The sequence below is a fragment of the Onychostruthus taczanowskii genome, unplaced genomic scaffold, assembly GCF_017590055.1.
Source record: "Onychostruthus taczanowskii isolate IOZ18803 unplaced genomic scaffold, ASM1759005v1 scaffold19, whole genome shotgun sequence".
NCBI classification, from domain to species: Eukaryota; Metazoa; Chordata; class Aves; order Passeriformes; family Passeridae; genus Onychostruthus; species Onychostruthus taczanowskii.
The window spans coordinates 5586329-5606119 of record NW_024499128.1 but is presented as its reverse complement, the minus strand read 5'-3'; the positions used below and the strand labels follow the sequence as shown (position 1 = coordinate 5606119).

Sequence of the window (19791 nt, the reverse complement as noted above, 5' to 3'; positions counted from 1 at the left end):
AGGGGAACAGTGTCAAACAGAAATAGCACCTACTTAGTCTGTCAAGATGAGGAAGATTTCCACCCAGTATGACAGGCATCGTGTGGAAAGCACAGAACAAACAATTCCTGCTGTTTCAGAAGGCCTTGAAAATTCAGTACAGACAGAAATGATAGAAGAGAAAGAATAATTGTAACTTGCTTTTCAATGTGCTTTAACTATGACATCCTAAATGCAATTGCTATGAGGTCAAAAATGTTACGAGAGCAGAATTCTTATCTTTTGTTAATTCCCTTACTCAGGGTAAGGGAAACACATAAAGTAAACACATTGCTATCTCAACAATCCCCCAAAGCTTTAATGACAATGCAGAAAAAACCATCAACAATATCAGAAAGAATTTCTCTCTTGACTGAATTTGCTCTTGTAAGATGGGGCTTATTTCCTGATTTGGCTTATTTCAGGAGCAAAAGCCAAAGCCATAAATAAGCACACAAATTGAAATGCTTTCAGCAGTTTTACCCACTGTGCTAAACACTCAAGAGTTACCAAGGAACAGAAGGAAATCTCATTTTCAGATGTGATGAGTGTTTGTCACCTGTGTCTCTGCATGGCCCAGAGCAGAGCCCGTGGGGCAGCTGAGCCCGTGGGAGTGCAGGGGAGGGAAGGGCACAGCCTGCACTGGGAGGTCACAGCTGGGAGCACAGGGATGGGCTTCAGAGCAGAAAACCCAGGTGACACAGCCACCAAAAATAAGAGAGAGCTGAGAGATGCAGTTTGTGATGTTTGATCCTGGAGTTTCTGTGGCAGAAGCTGAACTGCAAGTGATGGGAACAAGGAGCTCTGCTGGAAGCATTTTTTGACAGTCCAGAGAGAAAAATGAAAAACTCTCTAAAATTCTTTAGTTGTAGGAAACTTGCAAAGTCTATTTTTTGCAGTAATGACTCTACTAGGAATTGCCTTGTTTTGTCAACAATTCCATGCATTTCCTTGTGAGCACAAAGCTTGAGAGAGACTTTAAAAGACTTTCCTGTGGGTTTCTTTACCCCACTCTTCACTTACACAGTATCTTTCAAGGAATACTGAAACAGCTTTTAGAAGGTCAAAAATGACATGGCTTTCTCTCACCATAAGGGAGGCCACAACTCAAATGATTCTGTTTCTTTTTATCTTAAATAAGCAAAACTGCAAATTATAGTATGCAGAATGTAGCATGAACTCACCACAGACAGACTCAATGATATTAAATCTGACATTTTACCATCTGTTTGTCTCCAATAAAAGTCTTCTCTGGAAGGATTCTTGTCTCTTCACCTCCTTTCTAGTGACTGAGGGCAAGTGTGAGTCACTTCTATAAAGGTTTTCAAGCTACCAAATCAAGTCACTGACCTTTGGGTACACCAGGGCCAACAACATCTGTGCAGCTTCAAATGATATTTCCTGTCATAACCATTTTATAAAATGCCTCAGGACCTCAGATGACAGGACTGCAAATGAAGTGTGCTGCTCAATGTTCTTAGACAGCAACAAGATTCCTGATTATTTCACCTGTATCTCAATTTCCACCTCCTTCCTAATTCTGTCCTTGCCCCATAAAGGATGGCTACTACTGCAAACCTTCTCAATTGAAGGACCTTCCTGAACCAGCAGATGATCTTGCTTGTATACTCTAAGAACAAAGAACATCCTGCTTAGTCCCACGTCAAGACATATGGCTGCTTTTGTTTCTCTTTGCACTGACAGCTTAGAGCTCTGTTTTCCAAAAGTGAGCAGAAAAAAAAGCCCTACAAGGAGGTGAATTGTCAAGCTGAAGCTGTAAAGGCTTTATGACTCCCCTAATGCTTAGCATAAAGCACTAAGAACATTTGAAAGTTAGCTGTAATGTCTAAATTTTTAAAGTGCAGCCTCTTTGCAGAGAAGATGCATGTTGCTATTTCAGTCGCTACACTTCTCATGCAACTGTTGTACTGAACTACTTCCAAGCAAAAAATAGATCTTAGTCCATGTGCTCCGGAATACTCAAGTGTTCTAAAAAATTTAGCAAAAAAAGCATGAGGCTGAGGGTAATTTGTGCCAAAGGAACCACCAAATATGTTACAAGAGCAGCAGTGTAAGTGCTGCTAGGACATGCGGCTAGACTATTCCTACAGCAGTGATAATTAATCCATCCTTTCCCCTAGTGTTTGGGTAATTCATCACTGCAATACACAGCAGTGTTTACTCTGTGATCCATTTTGCTAACTGAGCACCAAACCCCCATCAACCCCATGAGCAGCACACCAACATCAGCATGTGCCACTGAGGAAAAAAGGAGTGTCTGAAGTGGGGTGAAACGGATGTGTGCCAGCAGTGCAGATTTGGGAACGTGCCCCAGTCCTTTGGTAGCTAAGGTTTCTCCAGCCTCTGACAGCTGGGGTGAGATTGTGATGCTCCTTGGTACACTTCACCAACACCTCTAGAATTATCTGGAACCCAGAAACAGGACAACAGAACTGCAAAGAACAGCAGTAATGAGGAGAAAAAAATCAGCAGAAGAAAAGAATGTGGACACATACCAAAACTTTAAGGGTCTTTTCTTTAGCTGTTTGTATTTTGCCAAAGGACTCAAGATTCCTCTAAGATCTAACAGCATCCAGCCTTCTCAGCATGTTTACACTGTTTCCCAAATGACTGCCGGGGAGAGGTTTCTATACAAACCCCCCTCTTCCTGCCTGTCATTGCAGATGTCACATTTGACTGTCTTTATGTTTTATAATACATCCGACAGGTGCTGCTCCCGCCAAAAAAGAAAAAATCCTCTGTGTATTCCAAATTGCAATAGCTTATACAACTACCACGTTATTCACTTGCTTTTAGTAGTCTAAGACACTGAAAAGAGGAGGAAATGTGTTGCCCACTAAGCACTATGTAACAACTCTAGCCACTGTGTGCAATTTCATTTCATACATCCACCTCTGTCAGGAAATAATGCTTCTCCAGCTGAGTGAGGGAACCATTTTCATGTCCATTCTCTTTGCTGAAGCCACTAAAGGAAAATCAGAGTGATGCACTTTTTCATGGCTTTGGCATAACTAAAAGAAAATTTAACTCTATAAAAGGAAGGCTGATTTCTCTCCTTATTTGGCAGTAAAACAAGTACTGATTGTGAACATGGCTTGAATACAAAGTACACTGTAATTGAGCTGTACAAGCACTGCAGGTTTAAGATGGCATTTCTAATCTTTCTCTGTTGTATGATCCAAAGGCTATGATGACTTAAAATTAAAGAGTTTTCAGTTGTTTACAAGGCCGACTTAGACACTTGAAAAGCTTATTGATTAGCTGCCATTATTCATCCACAAATTAAAATTAAAAGTATCAGCAAGGGTTATACATTGCTTTTAATTACATTTAGATGCTGTGCTCCTGTATTATTAGTTCCCATGTTTTGAGAAAAACACCTTGGGCCAGCTAAATCATTATTGGCCAGTATAGGCCAGTGTCCTCTCCCTCATTATGGCTTCAATTTGTTGTTTTAAACAAAAAAATCTGTTCCAGTGTGTTTTGAGATAGGATATCCAAAGGGAGTTTTCTTTTATTGCCCAATAACATGGACACTGGCCTGTGTTCTAAAAACTGTCCTTTTTTTCCTTAACTTTTTGCTGCCAACCCTTGAGGCTGTTGCTTCTCTTCCATACCCCACCAAGCTCCTGGCCATGTCATTCTCTTCATGGGGTCTTTCTTTTCCCCTCGGCTGTGACAGGACAAAGCAAAGAGCAAAATTTAAATACTGGAAAAATTAGCAGGAAAAAAACTCATCCCTTACTCTTACAGTGAGCAAGTCACTGAGTTTAGCTGTGGAAATTCCCCAGGCAAAGGCCACAAGAGGCTGGGAGAATATTGTAAAGCAGCACCACCACACACCCTTGTGCTCCCTGGGGACACTGGCTGCAGGGCACAGGGTGACAGCCTAGGAGAGCCCCTCCTCTTGGCTCACCTGCCTGAGCTGGTAGGAGGCATTTCAGCCCAGAGGACTTCCCCATTCTGACTGCAGGGATAAACCTCACTGGTGTCAGCACAGCTTACACACCGGGGCACTCAGTGAAGACCAGGTGGGAACTGTGTGTCAGATGGGGGGAGCAGAGGCTACACTGACCAGTTTAGTCAAGACTGAGTCACTCAAACACTAAACATGAAATATCAGGCTAGAAATCTTCACTTCAGATATTTTTTTCTCAACAAGTAGATGTAGAGCTGGAAATTCACCCACAATACAAGCAGGGGATAACTACTTTTTGATCAGCTTTTGGAAACAGTAGAATGAATTTTTACCCAACACCAGCAATACTCAGAGATGTTTGCAGCTGCTGGCTTGAGAGTGTCTACAGCTGCCTGGGCTGTGCAGGAGGAGGGAAGCCACTCTACCTCCCTAACAGAAAATTTGGGGACATGCCAAGGGCTAATGTGAAAGGATCCATTCATCCAGTGGTCAGCAGTGGGAGCACTTATAGGACTCAGGGATTAGGGAACCGTGGCAGACAAGGATAGCAAATCTGCACTCATGTTCCAAATCATGTTCCCTGATACACAGGGAATTTATGGTAGAAATCCAGGAAAAAAAACCCCAAAACACAGTGACATGTTGTAATAAGCTAAAAGGTATTTAGTTGTCTATACAAAGAGAACCATGAAACTACTAAATGAGTTTGCTATTCCTATGATGGAAGGACAAGTGGCACATTAGCTCATTTCATTATTAAATTAATATCAGATTAGTGTGTTTAATTGATTTAAATTTTACTGATCCAGTTGAAGTTGGCATGTTTGAACCAGCCTGATGTTGGTGTGTCATAATCCATTAGTTATTTTCCTTAGCCAGCTCAGGGAATTTGAGAAGACTCAGGAGGATGAGAGGAGCAAGGAGGCAAGAGACCAACTGCTTTTCCCTGGCTCTTTCTCTCCTCTTTTCTACACTAACTCTGCTGTCCATCACTATTGCCAGCTAGAGCTGAGTCTGCCAATCACTCTGACACTCTGCATTTCCCAAACCAGGGACTCTCCTGTGAAAACTGTTGACTTGGCTTTAAATATGACTCCTCGCAGGATTATTTTTTACTACCTGCTATAGAATTTGTGCATGCACAAGATGAATACTCGTGAGGACTTAATTTAAACAGGAACATGACAGAATTGATAAATCTGGTGACAAGAGTAAGAACGGCCAAGAAGAGAGAGAGACTTGTGAGTTATTCTGCCTGCCTGCTGTGCTGAACACATGACTCAGTGTGTCATTCTCTGGGTACACTTGACATTTTACAGAATAAAGGGAAGACCTGGTGGCCCAAGCAGAATAAAAAATATTTTTAGATGCAAAGCCACTGGGGCTCAGCATATGGAGTTGCTGGAAGTGCAGCAGGACTGCTGTTATGGTACAAAACCAGCAAAAAAGAGGAACAGCAAAACTATGAATAAAGAGGAAAACAGGACCACTGCAGTCAGATGGGAAACTTCTTTCATCTGCAGCAGTTGTTAAAGCCTTTGGAAGATGGTGTTTGGTCACTGCTGCCCCCCCAAACCACAATGGCAAGTTTAAGTACTACTGATGAATGGTGGGAAACACAGCACATTCCTTCTCCAAGACTTGTGCAGAGGAGATGAAGAAGGATTTTCATTCAAGGACCTCCAAACCTTAATAGACTGTGACAAGCTCTGGCCACCATCACTCTTGCTGGCATTGCAGGCTGCTGCAGGCTCCCACAGCTGGGGCTCTGCCCATGGCAGGCTGTGCTGCAGAGCTCAGCTAACCCAGGCCTTGCTCACCAGTGCTCCTGGGGCCACCAGGTCAGTGCTGGTGTGTGGGCAATTGCCACTTGCTCACAAAACATCAATCTGTGCCGAGTCCACAGGAGGATGCAACATCAGGCTGCTTTGAGCCTCTCTCCCCACAAAAGCATCTCTGACCCTGGGAAGGAGTGACTCTGGGCCAAGAAACAACCCCCCTCTGGAAAGGGTTTCCTCCTCATTCACTTCTCTTTCCTGGACTAGGGATTTCTTCAACCAGGTGACACTGGAAACCATCACCATACAATAATTGTCAGTGCTCTGGTTAAAATAAGGCGAGGAGAGGGCCAGCTCACCTTGCATTGTCCCTCCCGTGTGATTTCAAGAAGTTCATGTCACGGTATCTGGACAGGAATGCCACCAGCTGATCGTTTGTCCTGTGAGAGAAAGAAGAAAAGGTGCACAAATTACACTGTGAAAACCACTGCATCCAGAGCAATTTATATATTTACTGTTCTAATTTGGGGACCATTCTCAGATTCTGAAGGAGGTGGTTCAAAAAAACCTTCCATCCTGCTGCTAAACTTCAATGACCCCCTCTGCTCAGGAAAGCACACTTGGAAGGAAGCACAGATTTATTACACCTTAATAAATTTCTTATCAACCCTTGGCAGCTATTTCAAGCACTATAACAGAGTATGCATGAAGTAATACTGCTCAACACTTCTTAAGTATGAAAATCCAGCTGCAAGATGACTGCATTGATAGTTCCATTTTACATGCTTTGCTAGATATTTCCTAGGGAATTTGGTTCAGTATCTATTGGCATTTTATTTGTTTTCACTGTATAATAGAGAGGAGGCCAAGGTTGGAATGCATAGCACAAGATAATTTTGATGTCAAAAAGGCAGTATAATCAACAAGAACAAAGGAATTTAGAAGGCTAATTCCAATTAGTATGACAGGCAATCTGACACCAGCATTTTCAAAATTTCAGCTGACATGTCCAAGAATGTATTTATGCTTGACAGCTTTTGTGGTGTGTTCTTTCTTTAACAATGGAGCAAAAATGTTCTGTGTTTATCGAGGTCAGCATATTTAGGAAAACTGAATAAATCACATTAAAAAGATCTTAATCTCCTGAATTGCACTCGAATCCACAACTTTATGGATACAACACCGTTTAAGTAATTGGTCTGTAATGAAGTTGGTGGCAGAAAGACTCAAGATAAAAGAGCTGTCAATAGTACTGTATTTTGAAAACATTTCGTTATTATAAGCCATAGAAAACTAAGTTAAACCTGAATGTGTTTAACTGTACAAAATGTGTTTAACTTCTGGGGTCAGGTTGCAACAACCTGGAAATGTAAACTATGTAAACTATGTAACTTGTCAGCCAAGTAACTATTTTCATAATCTCATTGATATTATCTAGACCAAATGAATTATCTGTCAATCAAGCATCCTGACAGACAGGGCCCAGAGACCCTCCTCCTTTACTGCCTCATGTGAGCTGCAACACCTCCCAGGGTCAGACTCTGCATCTCAATCTGGCAAACTCAGAAGCTGCTTTCTGTATAGTAAGCTGTGCAGATTTTCACATTTGCTGCTCCAGTGACTCTCCATCTTACTGGGATGAATAGGCATTTAGTGAATTTACTTAGCAATGCTTCCACATGAAATGGTTTCAATGGCTGACATCTTCGGGTGAGTTTCTAGGCAAAAGCTGGCATGCAAAGATGATCTTTAGAAATATAATCAAGTTTGGAAGTGCTTGAGCTTTAATTTCCTTAAAGGATAAAAATCAAGTCAACCAAAGTAACAATCCACACCACTCAATAAAACATTATCCTTTCTAGATTGCTCACCAACCTGTATTTTGCTATTCAGCAGTACTCTACCAAGTGTATCAGGACTTGGAGCTGCCATACAAACTTCTCATTGCTTCTCAGCTTTTAGGTAATTCTTATAAATGTCCAAATGATGCTTAGCTCTCAAAGTAATCAATAATTGACCTTTTCTCTCTTCTTGAAAACGTTGGAGGTATCTTGGTCCTACTTTGAATATTTTTAATTTTTTGTTTTAAAGAACTCATACAGAGTTTTACTCCTTATCAATTAATATGCTTCTTTTCATGTGTTGACAACATGGAACTAAAACATCATAGTTCCATTTGGTAAAACTTTCGAGTTAATTGACATTTAGATTTATGCAGTCAACCAATTCTATGCTCAGCATGGCACCACACTGAATTTCTATTAAGCTTTCACTCAAAGTGCTCCTTCTGGCCTCAGCATCATGAGGATGCTGCACATCACCTCTTATTCCATCAGAAGACATTAAGAAGAAAATCAAAGGCATTGAACAGGCCATCGATGTTAATGCATTTGTTAAAATCCTCCTCACCTTTCAGAAACCTTTGCCTTGAGGGGCAGATTTCCTAAACGCCTCTGGCACAGATTGCTGCCACACCCCTTCACATCCAGCAGCAGTCTCTGCCGTGGCAGTGCCTCTGGCACCAACGCCTCTGGCACTCCTTTGGAAAAGACTGGAGACGTGGGCCTGCTTCTTCTCTAAGTAAGGCAATCAAAAGCTGAGATTTTCAGCTGAAGACATCACTGGGAGCAACAGCAAATCCACACTGCCAAATTAAATTCTGCTGTAGTTCCACAAATTTCAGGGATAATTCACTGAGCATAAATTTGGCACAAAATCTTTTACCAACTATCAGGGTAAAACAGAAAGTAACAAGTGCAGCATAGCCTTCCTAAGAAGGAAATAAAGTCATGAGAGAGGGAGGGTAGTTCATGCTACTGATTAAAAATACACCAATATTACATATCACATGCCTATCAGTTTCCCCAGTGTGTAACACATCATGAATACAGATTGAGGAAAAAGCCCTTCTGCAGTTGGTGCCTGAGGCTGGACCTGATGGATGCATCCACACAGCTCTCACTTCTATTTCCTTTTGCTATTAAACTCACTTGGAGGGCAAGGCACCAGGGAGAAGGATTAGTCAGCTGGTTATCTGTATCACTAGCAGGGAGGAGGATGGTGTGAGTGTAGAGAGGCTGAGAGAAAATGGGCATTTTCAGGTGTGCAGCACACAGGGAGAAATGCAAAATGAATCCTCCAGTGAGCTCCAAGAGTGGAGAAAACCTGTGTGTGGGGGAGGGCTGCCACGAGAAGATGCCAAGTGAAGAAGAGTGATGGGAAACAAAGCATGTTTGAGTTCACTGATGCAGATCTGGTGTTCACAAGGGCAGGTCTGCCAGCTGGGATGGGGGTGCTCATCTTCCCCAGACCCTTGCTGAGGTTACCTCGCTGAGTTCCTACAGCTCCCCTCCTGCAGCAAGGGTGACAGGGCTGGCAGGGGCACTGTGCCCACCTGCTGAGGTGCCACTCAGCAAAGCTCAGCCAAACTCCACAGGGCTGGGCTCAAGGAGGGCAGCACTCAGCTGGGCAGGCAGTGAGGATGCAAAAGTGACTCCAACCCATGGCACTGCTCAAGTGGGGATGTGGCTGAGCCCCTGGGCTGGGACTCTGCTGGGGGTTAGGTCAAGATTAGAGTTACAGGTCTAAGGGAGAGAAAAAGGTGAGTCCTATATCCAGAAGGAAATTCAGAAGATATTGCCAAAGCAGAGCAAAATCTGCTACCAGTGTTTCCTCATGAGCAGCCCCTGGCCTGGGACTGAGGCATCCCAGGGTGAGAGCAGGGAAACCAGGCACTCAGTAAGCACATGCTGAGCATGGCAATAATTTCAGAATATGGCCTATACACTGAGGACTGAAATGAGCAACTGGAAGAGAAGCAGTGACTTCGTGTTTGCATTGTCTGAACACGCAGGAGGTCTGTGCAGAGAGCGGTCCCTGCACACAGCCACGGCCAGACCCTGCGGGCAAGAGGCCGTGCTGGTTTTAAGCAAACCCTCCAACCCTAGTGACTAATCCAAGCAAAGAGCAGAGATGCCCTCAGTCTGCAGCTGTGAAAACAGATTAGGAAAGCCTTTGGAGAATATGAGAAAAGGAAATCAAGAGATTATTACTTTTGGAGGATAGTGATGGCTAATAGAAATGTTCTGATTCAGCAAGGTACTTGCTGAATCCTTCAGCAAGGTTCCATAGGTATGGAAACAAGATGGTTTGATTCTGTGTAGGAATCAGATGAAGGAAAGAGAACTGCTCTCAGTTTATTAATTATACATCTTGATTAACTTAGGGCTATCTAATGACAAGTCTGCTGGCTGCTTCACAGGAGGAGTTAGTGCAGGGAGGGGAATAGCCCTGGCCATGGTGAGCAGTGGTGGCAGCAAACACAGCTTGGTGTGGGGTGCTGGAGAGGCAGTCAAGGATTACAAAAGCAGCTGAACACGCAAAAAAAAGAAACACAAAGGCAAAAGTGTTTGGGAGAATAGGGCAGCCATGGTGAGCAGTGGTGGCAGCAAACACAGCTTGGTGTGGGGTGCTGGAGAGGCAGTCAAGGATTACAAAAGCAGCTGAACAGGCAAAAAAAGAAAAACAAAGGCAAAAGTGTTTGGGAGAATCGGGCATGGAGGCTAAAGTGGTTTGAAGCAGCCTTCATTGCTGAAGCAGGGATGATGAAGGCAAATATACAGTCAGAAGGGATAAGTCAAAACTGTTACAAGTTCTCCCAGTGCCCAAAGCTTTGGTGTTTCCACCCATTCCTGCCTGACTCATGCCCACAGTTTCCTTTCCCAGGACTCCTGTGACTGTGTGAAGGCACAGCCCCACAGAACCCAGACCTACAGCAACCCTGGCTGCTCTTTGCCAAGAAACTGTTTCTACAAGGCTGCTACAGAAGGAAAAGACTGCAGAGAAAAAGCCTGGAATTATGCGGCAAACTCACCTACTCAGAGTTAAGCATGATATTAATGGTTAATATGGCTAAACACAGTTTAACATGCAGATGTGCACACAAGAGCCTGAAAGTGGAAGAATTGAATGCCTTAAATTCTGCTACTTTCTTTTCAATAAATTTTTACAATGATACTTAAGCTCCCTGATTCCAGTAATTTATTAATTTCATATTCATTAACCCAGTATTGTAGAGTATTAGGGCATGCCACCACTACCAAGCCCCGTGGCAGGAGAGTTCCTTCAGGAGAGCTCCTCACCTGGCTATTTCTATCCTGGGGCTATCCCTCTCCCTCTTCCCCAGGGAGTGCCTGTGCTCAGCCTGGCTCCCAGGTCCTGCAGCTGCCTGACAGTTCTGCAGCACTGCAGGGCACAGAGGAGCAGGAAGGAGAGCAGCCCAGGAGACAGGGAAGGGTTTTGCCAGTCGCTGCACACATCTGCACAGCAGCCAGTGCACTGTGAAAGCTGCAGGGCACAGCAGCACTCAGGGCATCCTCCCACTCCAGACAGGGATCCTGACCTGCTCTGGTCCCCCACCAGGCCGGTTGGCACACTTGTGGGCATGCCATGTCAGCTTACAAAAGGATGCAACAGACAAATGATTCAACAGAAAAAAGCAAAAATCTACAAAACTCCCTTCTGGAACACTTACAGCAGGATGATCAACCACGCAAATGCAGCATGAGAAGAATATGGGAAAAGGTTTGCAGGGTTCAGCTTTCAGACCCTGGATAGACAGCCTGACCCTCTTACTGCCACTCCCAAGGCCTCCTGCCTCTCCAAAGGCAATTTAGCACAAGGGGAGGCTCAGGAGAGCCTGACCCAGGCTGAAGTAAGAAAAAATCCCCAACAAGTCTTCCATCTAAAAATGCAAAGGGGAAGGCTATACTTAGCCTTTGCTATTCATCACAGAACAAAGATTAGCATCGCAGGCCTTTCTCAGCAAAGCTGATTCCTATAACAGCCATTCATAAAACAAACCATAAAAATGAGAACAGCAGATATGATTTCAGAGGCCAACTGCATGAGGAAGGCTCTGGGTGACAGTTAATACCTCTGCTTTTACAACAGTGGTGTCTTAAATGGTTTGTTTTGTCTTTCAAGGCAGGTTTAACAGAGGAACAAGATAATGGAAGAAAACTATTGCCTCAGCAGCTCAGCTGCTGGAGTACTTGGAGATCAGAGCTGTGCTCCAGCACCAGCGCTGCCATCTGGCCTGGAATTCACACCTGTGTATTTCCGAGTGTCAGCCTCCTGCATTTGGGTGCTGCAGGCACTGATCACTCATCACAAGGGATGCAGCTCCTCTCCTGCAGCCTTGCCAGTGTATGATGCTCAAGACATTCTATTAGCAATACAGTCATCCTGGCTGTGCTTTCAATTACTGCTTCCCATTCAACCACTGTCTGTTTCCTATGGAAAAGAAAAGAACTCGTATAGTCAAAAAAGAGTGGAAGCCTTTTTTAGATGGCACACTGCTGAATAAAACTCTTCTAGTGAGAGTACATAAATGCCTGGGTACAAAGGAGATCTGCTGAGAGAAAATAGAATACACTGCATCGTCTGCTTCCTGAGCCACTCCACAACCTATTTTCTATAAATTCAAGGCTTCAGATGATATTTATAAAATAAATAAATAAGCCAACTGCTGAGAAGCAGCAGCACATGCTTAAATGAAAATCTTAAAGAGACTATATAAGAGAATTCCACCAAGGATTAATGAACAAATGTGATTAAAACTATCTACAGCTCTGGACTGCTGCCAAAATGCTGCCAGCAGTGTTTGATATGTAAATGCTTAAAACATTTGCTGTGTGTGCTGCCGTTGATGCAAAGCCTCTATAGAGAGTTTCTCCATCTAATTAGAGATATTGGTTTAGCAAACTTTGGAGTCTATAAAATCCTCAATGTCTCATTATTCTTTTAAAATAGAATATTCATTTGTTTGGAATGTTTTCCAGCTATATCCCATGAAACCCTGAAAGGCCCTTGGCTAATGAAAAACTCCAGCCCAGTAACAGCTGATAAACCCTCCAGCTTTTATAATAACAAAATTCTCACCACATCCACTCATTAAAACTTTGTAACATCGCTTTTGACTTTCTTTAAATATTCACTGGGAAAAAAGTAAATTACTCGATTTCCAATTATTTTGTAGCACAATTTCAACACAGCATTTTAAATCTCCAGGACCTTATCAAATACCCCATACAATGGTGCAATCACTGTGTCTCTGATCTGGTGAAGCCCTGAACAGTAAGTGCTGAACTGTAGCACACTTGGAGCTCTCCCAAAATGATGCAACTTTCACACTGTATTGTCATAAATTACTTCATGGGTCAGGGCCCACATGTCCATGTGTCCAGAAGCAGAATGTGCAGGATAACACACAAGGTCAAGAGCTGAGAGCTGTCCTTAAACTCATCTTCAATCTCGTAGGGGCACAAGTACATTTATTAAGGAGACTTTTCCAGGGAGGCCAATGCAGTTATAACTCAGATTGTCCATCTCCACCACAGGTATTTCACCAACTCACCAATATTTAACTCACTGGTGTTTATGAAGCATTTTTACAGAATGCCTTCAGTCCCAGGAGTACCTTTGAATTGATCCTAGGAATTAATTTGTCTCTGACAATGGCATTTTCTCAGCATCCTCGCTGCTGCAGTAAAAAGTAAATAAGAAAACCACTACTGTGTAATACCATTTCATATGCACCTCTTTCTCTCTGATTTTAAAGCCACTATAAGTTGCAAGTTACTATATTTTAGAGTAAAACTACAAAATACATTAAGGTAGTTTTCCTTTCATAAATCTAATTGTATGCAATTGCTAAGTCTAGATTATTTGTATGCTTAACAACAACAAATGCACTGAAAAATACTTGAATAACAAAAGCTTCTCAAGTACCTTCCAAATGTGCAACTGCGTAAGACCTGGTAGACATGAAAATAATCAAAGAGAATTGGCTACGTGCAGGATGACTTATTCCCTACATAACCTGGTATTGATGCATGCAGCTCAGAGGTATTTTGCTAGAAAGGAAGGAAATGTTTCACTCTGATTTGTTAAACAATTTTCTATTTATTTTTCTATTTAAGTTTATGAATCATCAGCATATCACCACCATTATTTATTTTTTCATCTTGCTAGCCCAGAATTTGTGTGCCTGACAGATAGCCTTTGCCAGAAAGGCTTATAAATGCCTATTTCAAATAAATATTTTTAAGCAAAGGCAGAGATGTATGTCTAACTTAGATAAGGGCTAGAAAACTTGTTAAAGGTATATACTGTAGTAAAGCAAAACTCCTACCACATTCACAAGAAATGTCAGTTTAGTTGAACTGCATGTATGAAAAAAATGCTCATTTTTATCAGTGCTGGCAAAAACTGCTTATCAAGCCTTGCTGGCATTCCCATTATTCAAAACTGGAAATTAAAATAATGCAAATTAGTGCAGAAAAAATACAGCAACATGGGGTTTAGACTCTTCAATTTACACTCTGATCTAAAATGCTTAGCATTCATAGAATCACATGATTACTCAGCATTATGTCAGCTCCAAACATAGAATCACAAATGCTTAATTTGAAAAAGACCTTTAAGATCATCGAATCCAGCACTGCCAAGCCCATCACTAAACCACATCCCCCAGTGCCACTCTCCCAAACTAAGGTGCCAGCCTTGAGTGAGCAGATTTCCTTTGGGCAGTGGTGCAGTCATGTTCACGAGCAGAAGTTTCTGTTCAGGGGCTTGTGAAAGCTGTTTAAGAGAGAGAACTGCCACATCTGCCTCCTTCCCAAACTAATGATACAATGCAGGAGAAGCAGCAGAGCAGGCACACACTGGGAAGAGCTCCTGGGAATCTTGTCAAACGCAGGCAGAGGGGTTCACAGAAAGCACAAGGAGGCCAATGCTCCCCTTAGTCACTTTAGCTGACCTTCCACTAATAGCTGCCGCTGACAATTCAGTCAGCAACTTTCCAAGGTAGCTGTGCTCAGGATAAATGGAAAGAATTGTGATTTCCATGGCAAAAAAGCACCAGTTTGGTGGATGACACCAACAAGTCCAAATGCAAATGTTTTTAACCTTTTTCTATTTGGATGCGAGGACGGATTGAACACAGACTGTGGAGCTAATGAACATACACAATCTGCTGACAATTTGGCACAGAAAGGCTGTTTTAATATCACACTGTCAAAGGTCTATCACATTTTTCATTTCCATCAATAAGGAAGTTGAGTGTTGATGTAAATGATCATTTTGATAGACAGTGAGCAGGAAGCAGCCGTGCACCTGAAGAGGTTATCTACACACACTGCTATTTACATTGAGACACATCTAAAGAGGATTCATGCCCAGAATTTCTAAATTTATTGAAGTTATTTACTTAGTTTTAATCCTATAAGGAACAAAAACAATCTCTCTTTTCAGCATTTTTCTGTTTTAAAACTTGTATCACAATAAGGGCTTTCTCTCACTAGGAAAAAACCCCTATGGAGTGACAGAAACATTGGTAAATGCACTTTCTGCCCAAAGTGCATCTTTGAAGAAAGCAGTACACAAATTACCAATAGTTTCTTAAAATATTTTAAGTACTGTCAATAGTGAGACAAGTTCCCTCTTGCAAGTCCTTTAATCTATGAAAAAAACCCCTTTTTTTTCTATCCATTTTTCTACTGATAAAGCACTATGCAAAGGGCTTAATTCTGTTTTCATGTCTGTAATGCTCCAGAATGAGTGCAGGGCACTCAGCTTATACTTGTGTAAACCAGAGCACAAACCCAGCTCTGTGTCCCTGGAATAGGCTGTGGGAAATCATAACAAAGGTTTTGTGGTGTTTCCCAGTTTAGAGGCAGTGAAGACGTGTTGTTCCATGTGTGACAGCATGTTACAGATGAACATCAGCACTGTCCTGCTCTCACTCTGAGAGGCGTTCTGTCTTTCCCTGTCTTGTCTCATGGTAGGTAATTCCCTACAGGAAAACTTCCCAAGCAACCACTTCTTTCCATAAGGCCCATCCATTGTGTCAGAGTGGCAGCAAATGTAACTGCTGCCAATTACTACATGATTTCTAAAGCTGCTGAAAAATATTTGCCAAGATAATTTGCTTTTCACAAAGTTGCCTTTGCCTATTATTACAATAACAAACCATTCCATTTCCAATCACTGCCTCAGTGATAGAGAACTGCCACATTTAACTGCCACAAACTCTTGATGGGCCATGGCCCTGTGAATGCCAGAATATCACTTGTGAGGATGCTGCACTACAAAGAGTTAAGACAGACAGGATTATCCTGTCTCACAAATACATCTGAGTTCACTTGATATCTGCTAGAAAGCGTCTGAAAAAAGACAGTACTGAAATAACTGACTAACCAGCTGCTAATACCCAAGGATATTTAATTATTAAAAGTAAACATGATATAATTTTAGCTTTATAAAAGCACTGGGATTTTATTTAGTACAGAATGATGCTCACTGCTTTGTATTTTTCCAGTGTTTCTCTGCTGCTGCATATTCATGTAGAACCTCATCTGCCTACACGATACATCCCATTTTGATGAAAACAATAATCACTGATTAAATAAGCAAGTGGAGTGAGCTTCAGAAATGATCAAGTTCATTACTCAAATTAGTCAGACTTTGTACAAAACGAAAAAATCTAGATATTGGGCTGAATAGGAGCTTTTTGTTTGTTTATACCGTGTATATTTTACATTGCATGGCTTATATTCAGCAGTTTTTTTTCACCATCTCTAAAATTAAATTATCAAGAGTTTTGTTCAAAAAGAGAAATTAAAATTAAATATTATCACAGATTTAAAGAAACCATTCACTTCATCCAATTCACACATTCCCGCGTGCATCTGAAATTTTATTTGTACAAGTCAATATGTAAAACAATTTGCTAATTGCTGAAAAATGGCTTGATAGTTGTTGAGCAATTAAAAATGCTCAGTTTCTTCCAAGAAAGTGGGAAGAAAGAAAGCTCCTTCACTCTGCCTCTCATGGCAGAGCTCTGCCTGGTGGGGTCTGTCAGTCTGGGGGTGCAGCCCTGCCACAGCAGAGACCCTCCAGGACCTCCAGGTGCCACCCGGGCCAGTTCCATGCCAGGGATGGATTTACTCAGCAGATCCAACTCGGATGTAAAGTTCATCATGTGAGCTGTGTGTTCCTCCATCAGCTGCAACAGCCTTGCAGCTTAAGAGTCATGAGAAATCTTTGCTTTTCTGAAAGCAGGTGTTAGGGTGCCACTTACCCAGCTTTAATGTTAAATTTTGGTGATTTCTCAGTTTTTGAAACATAACCTGCTCGCTCTGACTGTGCTGATGGTGATTCACCCTGACACCCCACCGTCCCCCCACTGTCACACCAGAGCCATTCTTACCCTGCCCAGTACACCCCAGAGCCAGCAGGAGCCCACAGCCACCAAGGACAGCTCGTGCAGGACTCTGGGAACTCCTTCTCTGCACCCTCCCTGCTGAAGCCACTCTGCCCCAGCCCCTCTTTGCAGGGGCCACCTCCAGCTCCAGCAGGGAAGGCAGGACAGACAGGATCCCAAATGGTCCAGCCCAGCATCCTCCCCAAAGCTCACAGACACTCCCTGATGCCACACCCGGTGTTGTTCCATGTCAATAAAGAAGCAGAAACTGCTCACGCTAAGCTTGGGAGCAGCAGGGAGCTGAGACTACTCTCCTCTTGCTGGGAAAGGAAGCAGGAAAGCCCCTTCTAAAAGGGCTCAAGGTATAAAAATCAGCACTTCTGGGTCTTGCCACCTTTTGTTTAATTTGCAGTGTGATCCTGGACAAAAACTGGCCAGCTCTGTGTGACATTGCCCTGAGAGCAGGTGGTTCTCCTGATGCAGTGGGGAAGATGGACCTGGGTAAAGAAACATTTTCCCCCATCTCATACTTTCTAAAATTCCAGAGGGAATATACACTCATTCAGTGAGCAGCTGCAATCTCCTAACTGGAATTATCCCAAGGGGGGAGTGGTGGGACTCCACCAGCACAAGGTCCCTGTGGTGCTCTCTGTGCCAGGGATGAAGCCCAGGGCTCTTCACCTGCCCAGTGAGACCCCAGTGCTGAGGCACTTTCACAAACTCCTTCAAAAGTGAAGTGAATTATTACAAACCAGCCCCTTCCTGCAGCTCCTCCTGGGCCTGCCACTCCCTTTGATCCCTGAGCTGCTGAATCCACCTGTTGGAGTGCATCAACGCAAAGGACCAGAAGGCAAAACAGGGAAAACGGGGTCAGGCTAATGGGATTTAACATTAATTCTGCACCTAGCCTGAAAAGATGGAATAACAGGGCCTGGGGGGTGAAAGGGATAATGAACTGAGAGTTGATGGATAGAAACTTAATTGGTTTTAACAACAGAAGGTCACATTTTGTTACCTTTATTTGGGTTGAGCAATGATCTTATTTTGACAATTTGTGCCACCTGATACCTTGCCCTACTGTTGGTTGGGACTGTTCTGGAGTAAGTCAGTGAGGAATGCAGAGCTGGGATATGAGGCACAAACCCGTGTCAGAGAGGATGTGAATGTTCAGATCCACTCCCTGATATAACTGGGGCTGCTGAGAAAACACCTGGCAAGGTGGGAGGCTGATGTTCCTGCTCACTGCTGTGCTCAATGAGCTGCAACCAACATAGTCTTACTCCGTCAGAAGAGAACCAGGGCTTCACTTCAACTCAAGAAAAAGCTCTAGGAAAGGCACATGAACTTCAGTGATACAATCTGTCACCAGTGATCTCCTGGCACTACCAAGTGGACAGGCTGTGGCACTGAGCCATTTCCTGGCTGCCTCTCTCCTCCTGGGCTGCAGTGGTTCACAAATGATTCTCCAGGCACTTTGTGACAATACCCAGCACAGGTATCTTGTGACACACCACACATACCACTTTCCCACAGAGAAGAAAGATCAGGGTGTTTTAGCCTTCAGCTGCAGCTCTACAGCTGCCACCTGTAACATGCCTTGAGCCCCTTGGGAACAGCTCCAGTGTCCACACAATACCAGCTGCACAAAGGCTTAGCAATGACCCTCACAGAGCAAGCAGAGCCACGGTCCCTGCAGGCCCTTGCCATGGGAATCATCTGAAGCTGCCTTGCACCTGACTGGCACAGAGCATCCCATCATATGAATACAGTGATCTGAGCCACGGCCAAAACATCTGAGGCTGCCTCAATTAAAGCCATAAGGTGACAGAAATAACCAGTTTGGATTTATAGACCTTTTAGTCTTCAGCTGTCCCAAGAATGCATTGCTGCAAGATTACCTGCTAGAAGTGACTTTGGGGCAGCAAACTTTTAAACCAAGATCAGCTCTGCATTTGGAAAAGACTTGGCCCCAAACCAGCTCCTAATGTGGCAAAGAGTGCAATTATCCTGATGAAAGCTTAGGGATGCTTGTGCCTCCAGCTGGTTCATCAAGTAATGCTGAATGATGGATATAATTAAACTGCGTGCAGCAGAGTGAAATGTGCTACAATGAACCATTTAGGGCCTCATCCCCTCCCTTCAGCCTGGAGCTACAGATGGGCCATCACAAACAGTCAGTGGCATTCAGCACTGCTATTTATACAGGGAGATTCAGAGGTATCCTACAAATGCCCTGTGCAGGTTGAGCAGAGAAGAAGTATTCCACTGTAGTAAGGTGCAATTGTAAAAGCCAGCTAGTCCCTAATTCTACCTTGGATTGCACAGCAAAATGCTGGTTTGGGGTTTCTGATTTCTGCACTGCCAGGTCAAAGCTCCCACAATATCTCAAGATACAAAGTTTTGACCAGTTAGCACTAGTCAGGACTAGAAAGAAAGAAAGAAAAAAAAAAGCTTTGGAAAAAGAGACACATTCTGCAGCAGATCCCTGCAGATGAAGAACACCACACACAGAGGTGCCCATCTCTCTTGTGGGCCACCCAAGCTCTGCAGCACTGGACAGGCTCACAGATCCTGAATTTGGTCTACAGAGCTGCAAGAGCTGAACAATCTTCAAATACCATTCAGCTCTTAGACTTTTAGCCCTATTTTCAAGAGAAAGAATTTATTCATCTCTCCCTCTCCTTCCTATTTCTGTATCACCACTAAAAGACTGAATCAGAACTACATTTTGGCTCACCCTTTAATGGCCTTTTGGTTCACAACTATTTAAGAGTGACTTGGGAAAGGTA

General features: G+C 43.2%; 1 protein-coding gene across 2 annotated transcripts in view; it reads right to left on the bottom strand.

Annotated features, from left to right (window-relative positions):
- Window positions 1–19791, bottom strand: part of XYLT1 (xylosyltransferase 1) — a 177803-nt gene that overhangs the window by 34788 nt on the left and 123224 nt on the right. For both annotated transcript variants that reach the window (XM_041401812.1, XM_041401813.1), the window contains exon 5: window positions 6096–6176. In XM_041401812.1, the coding sequence (XP_041257746.1) occupies window positions 6096–6176 (81 nt within the window). The remainder of the gene's footprint in view (window positions 1–6095; window positions 6177–19791) is intronic.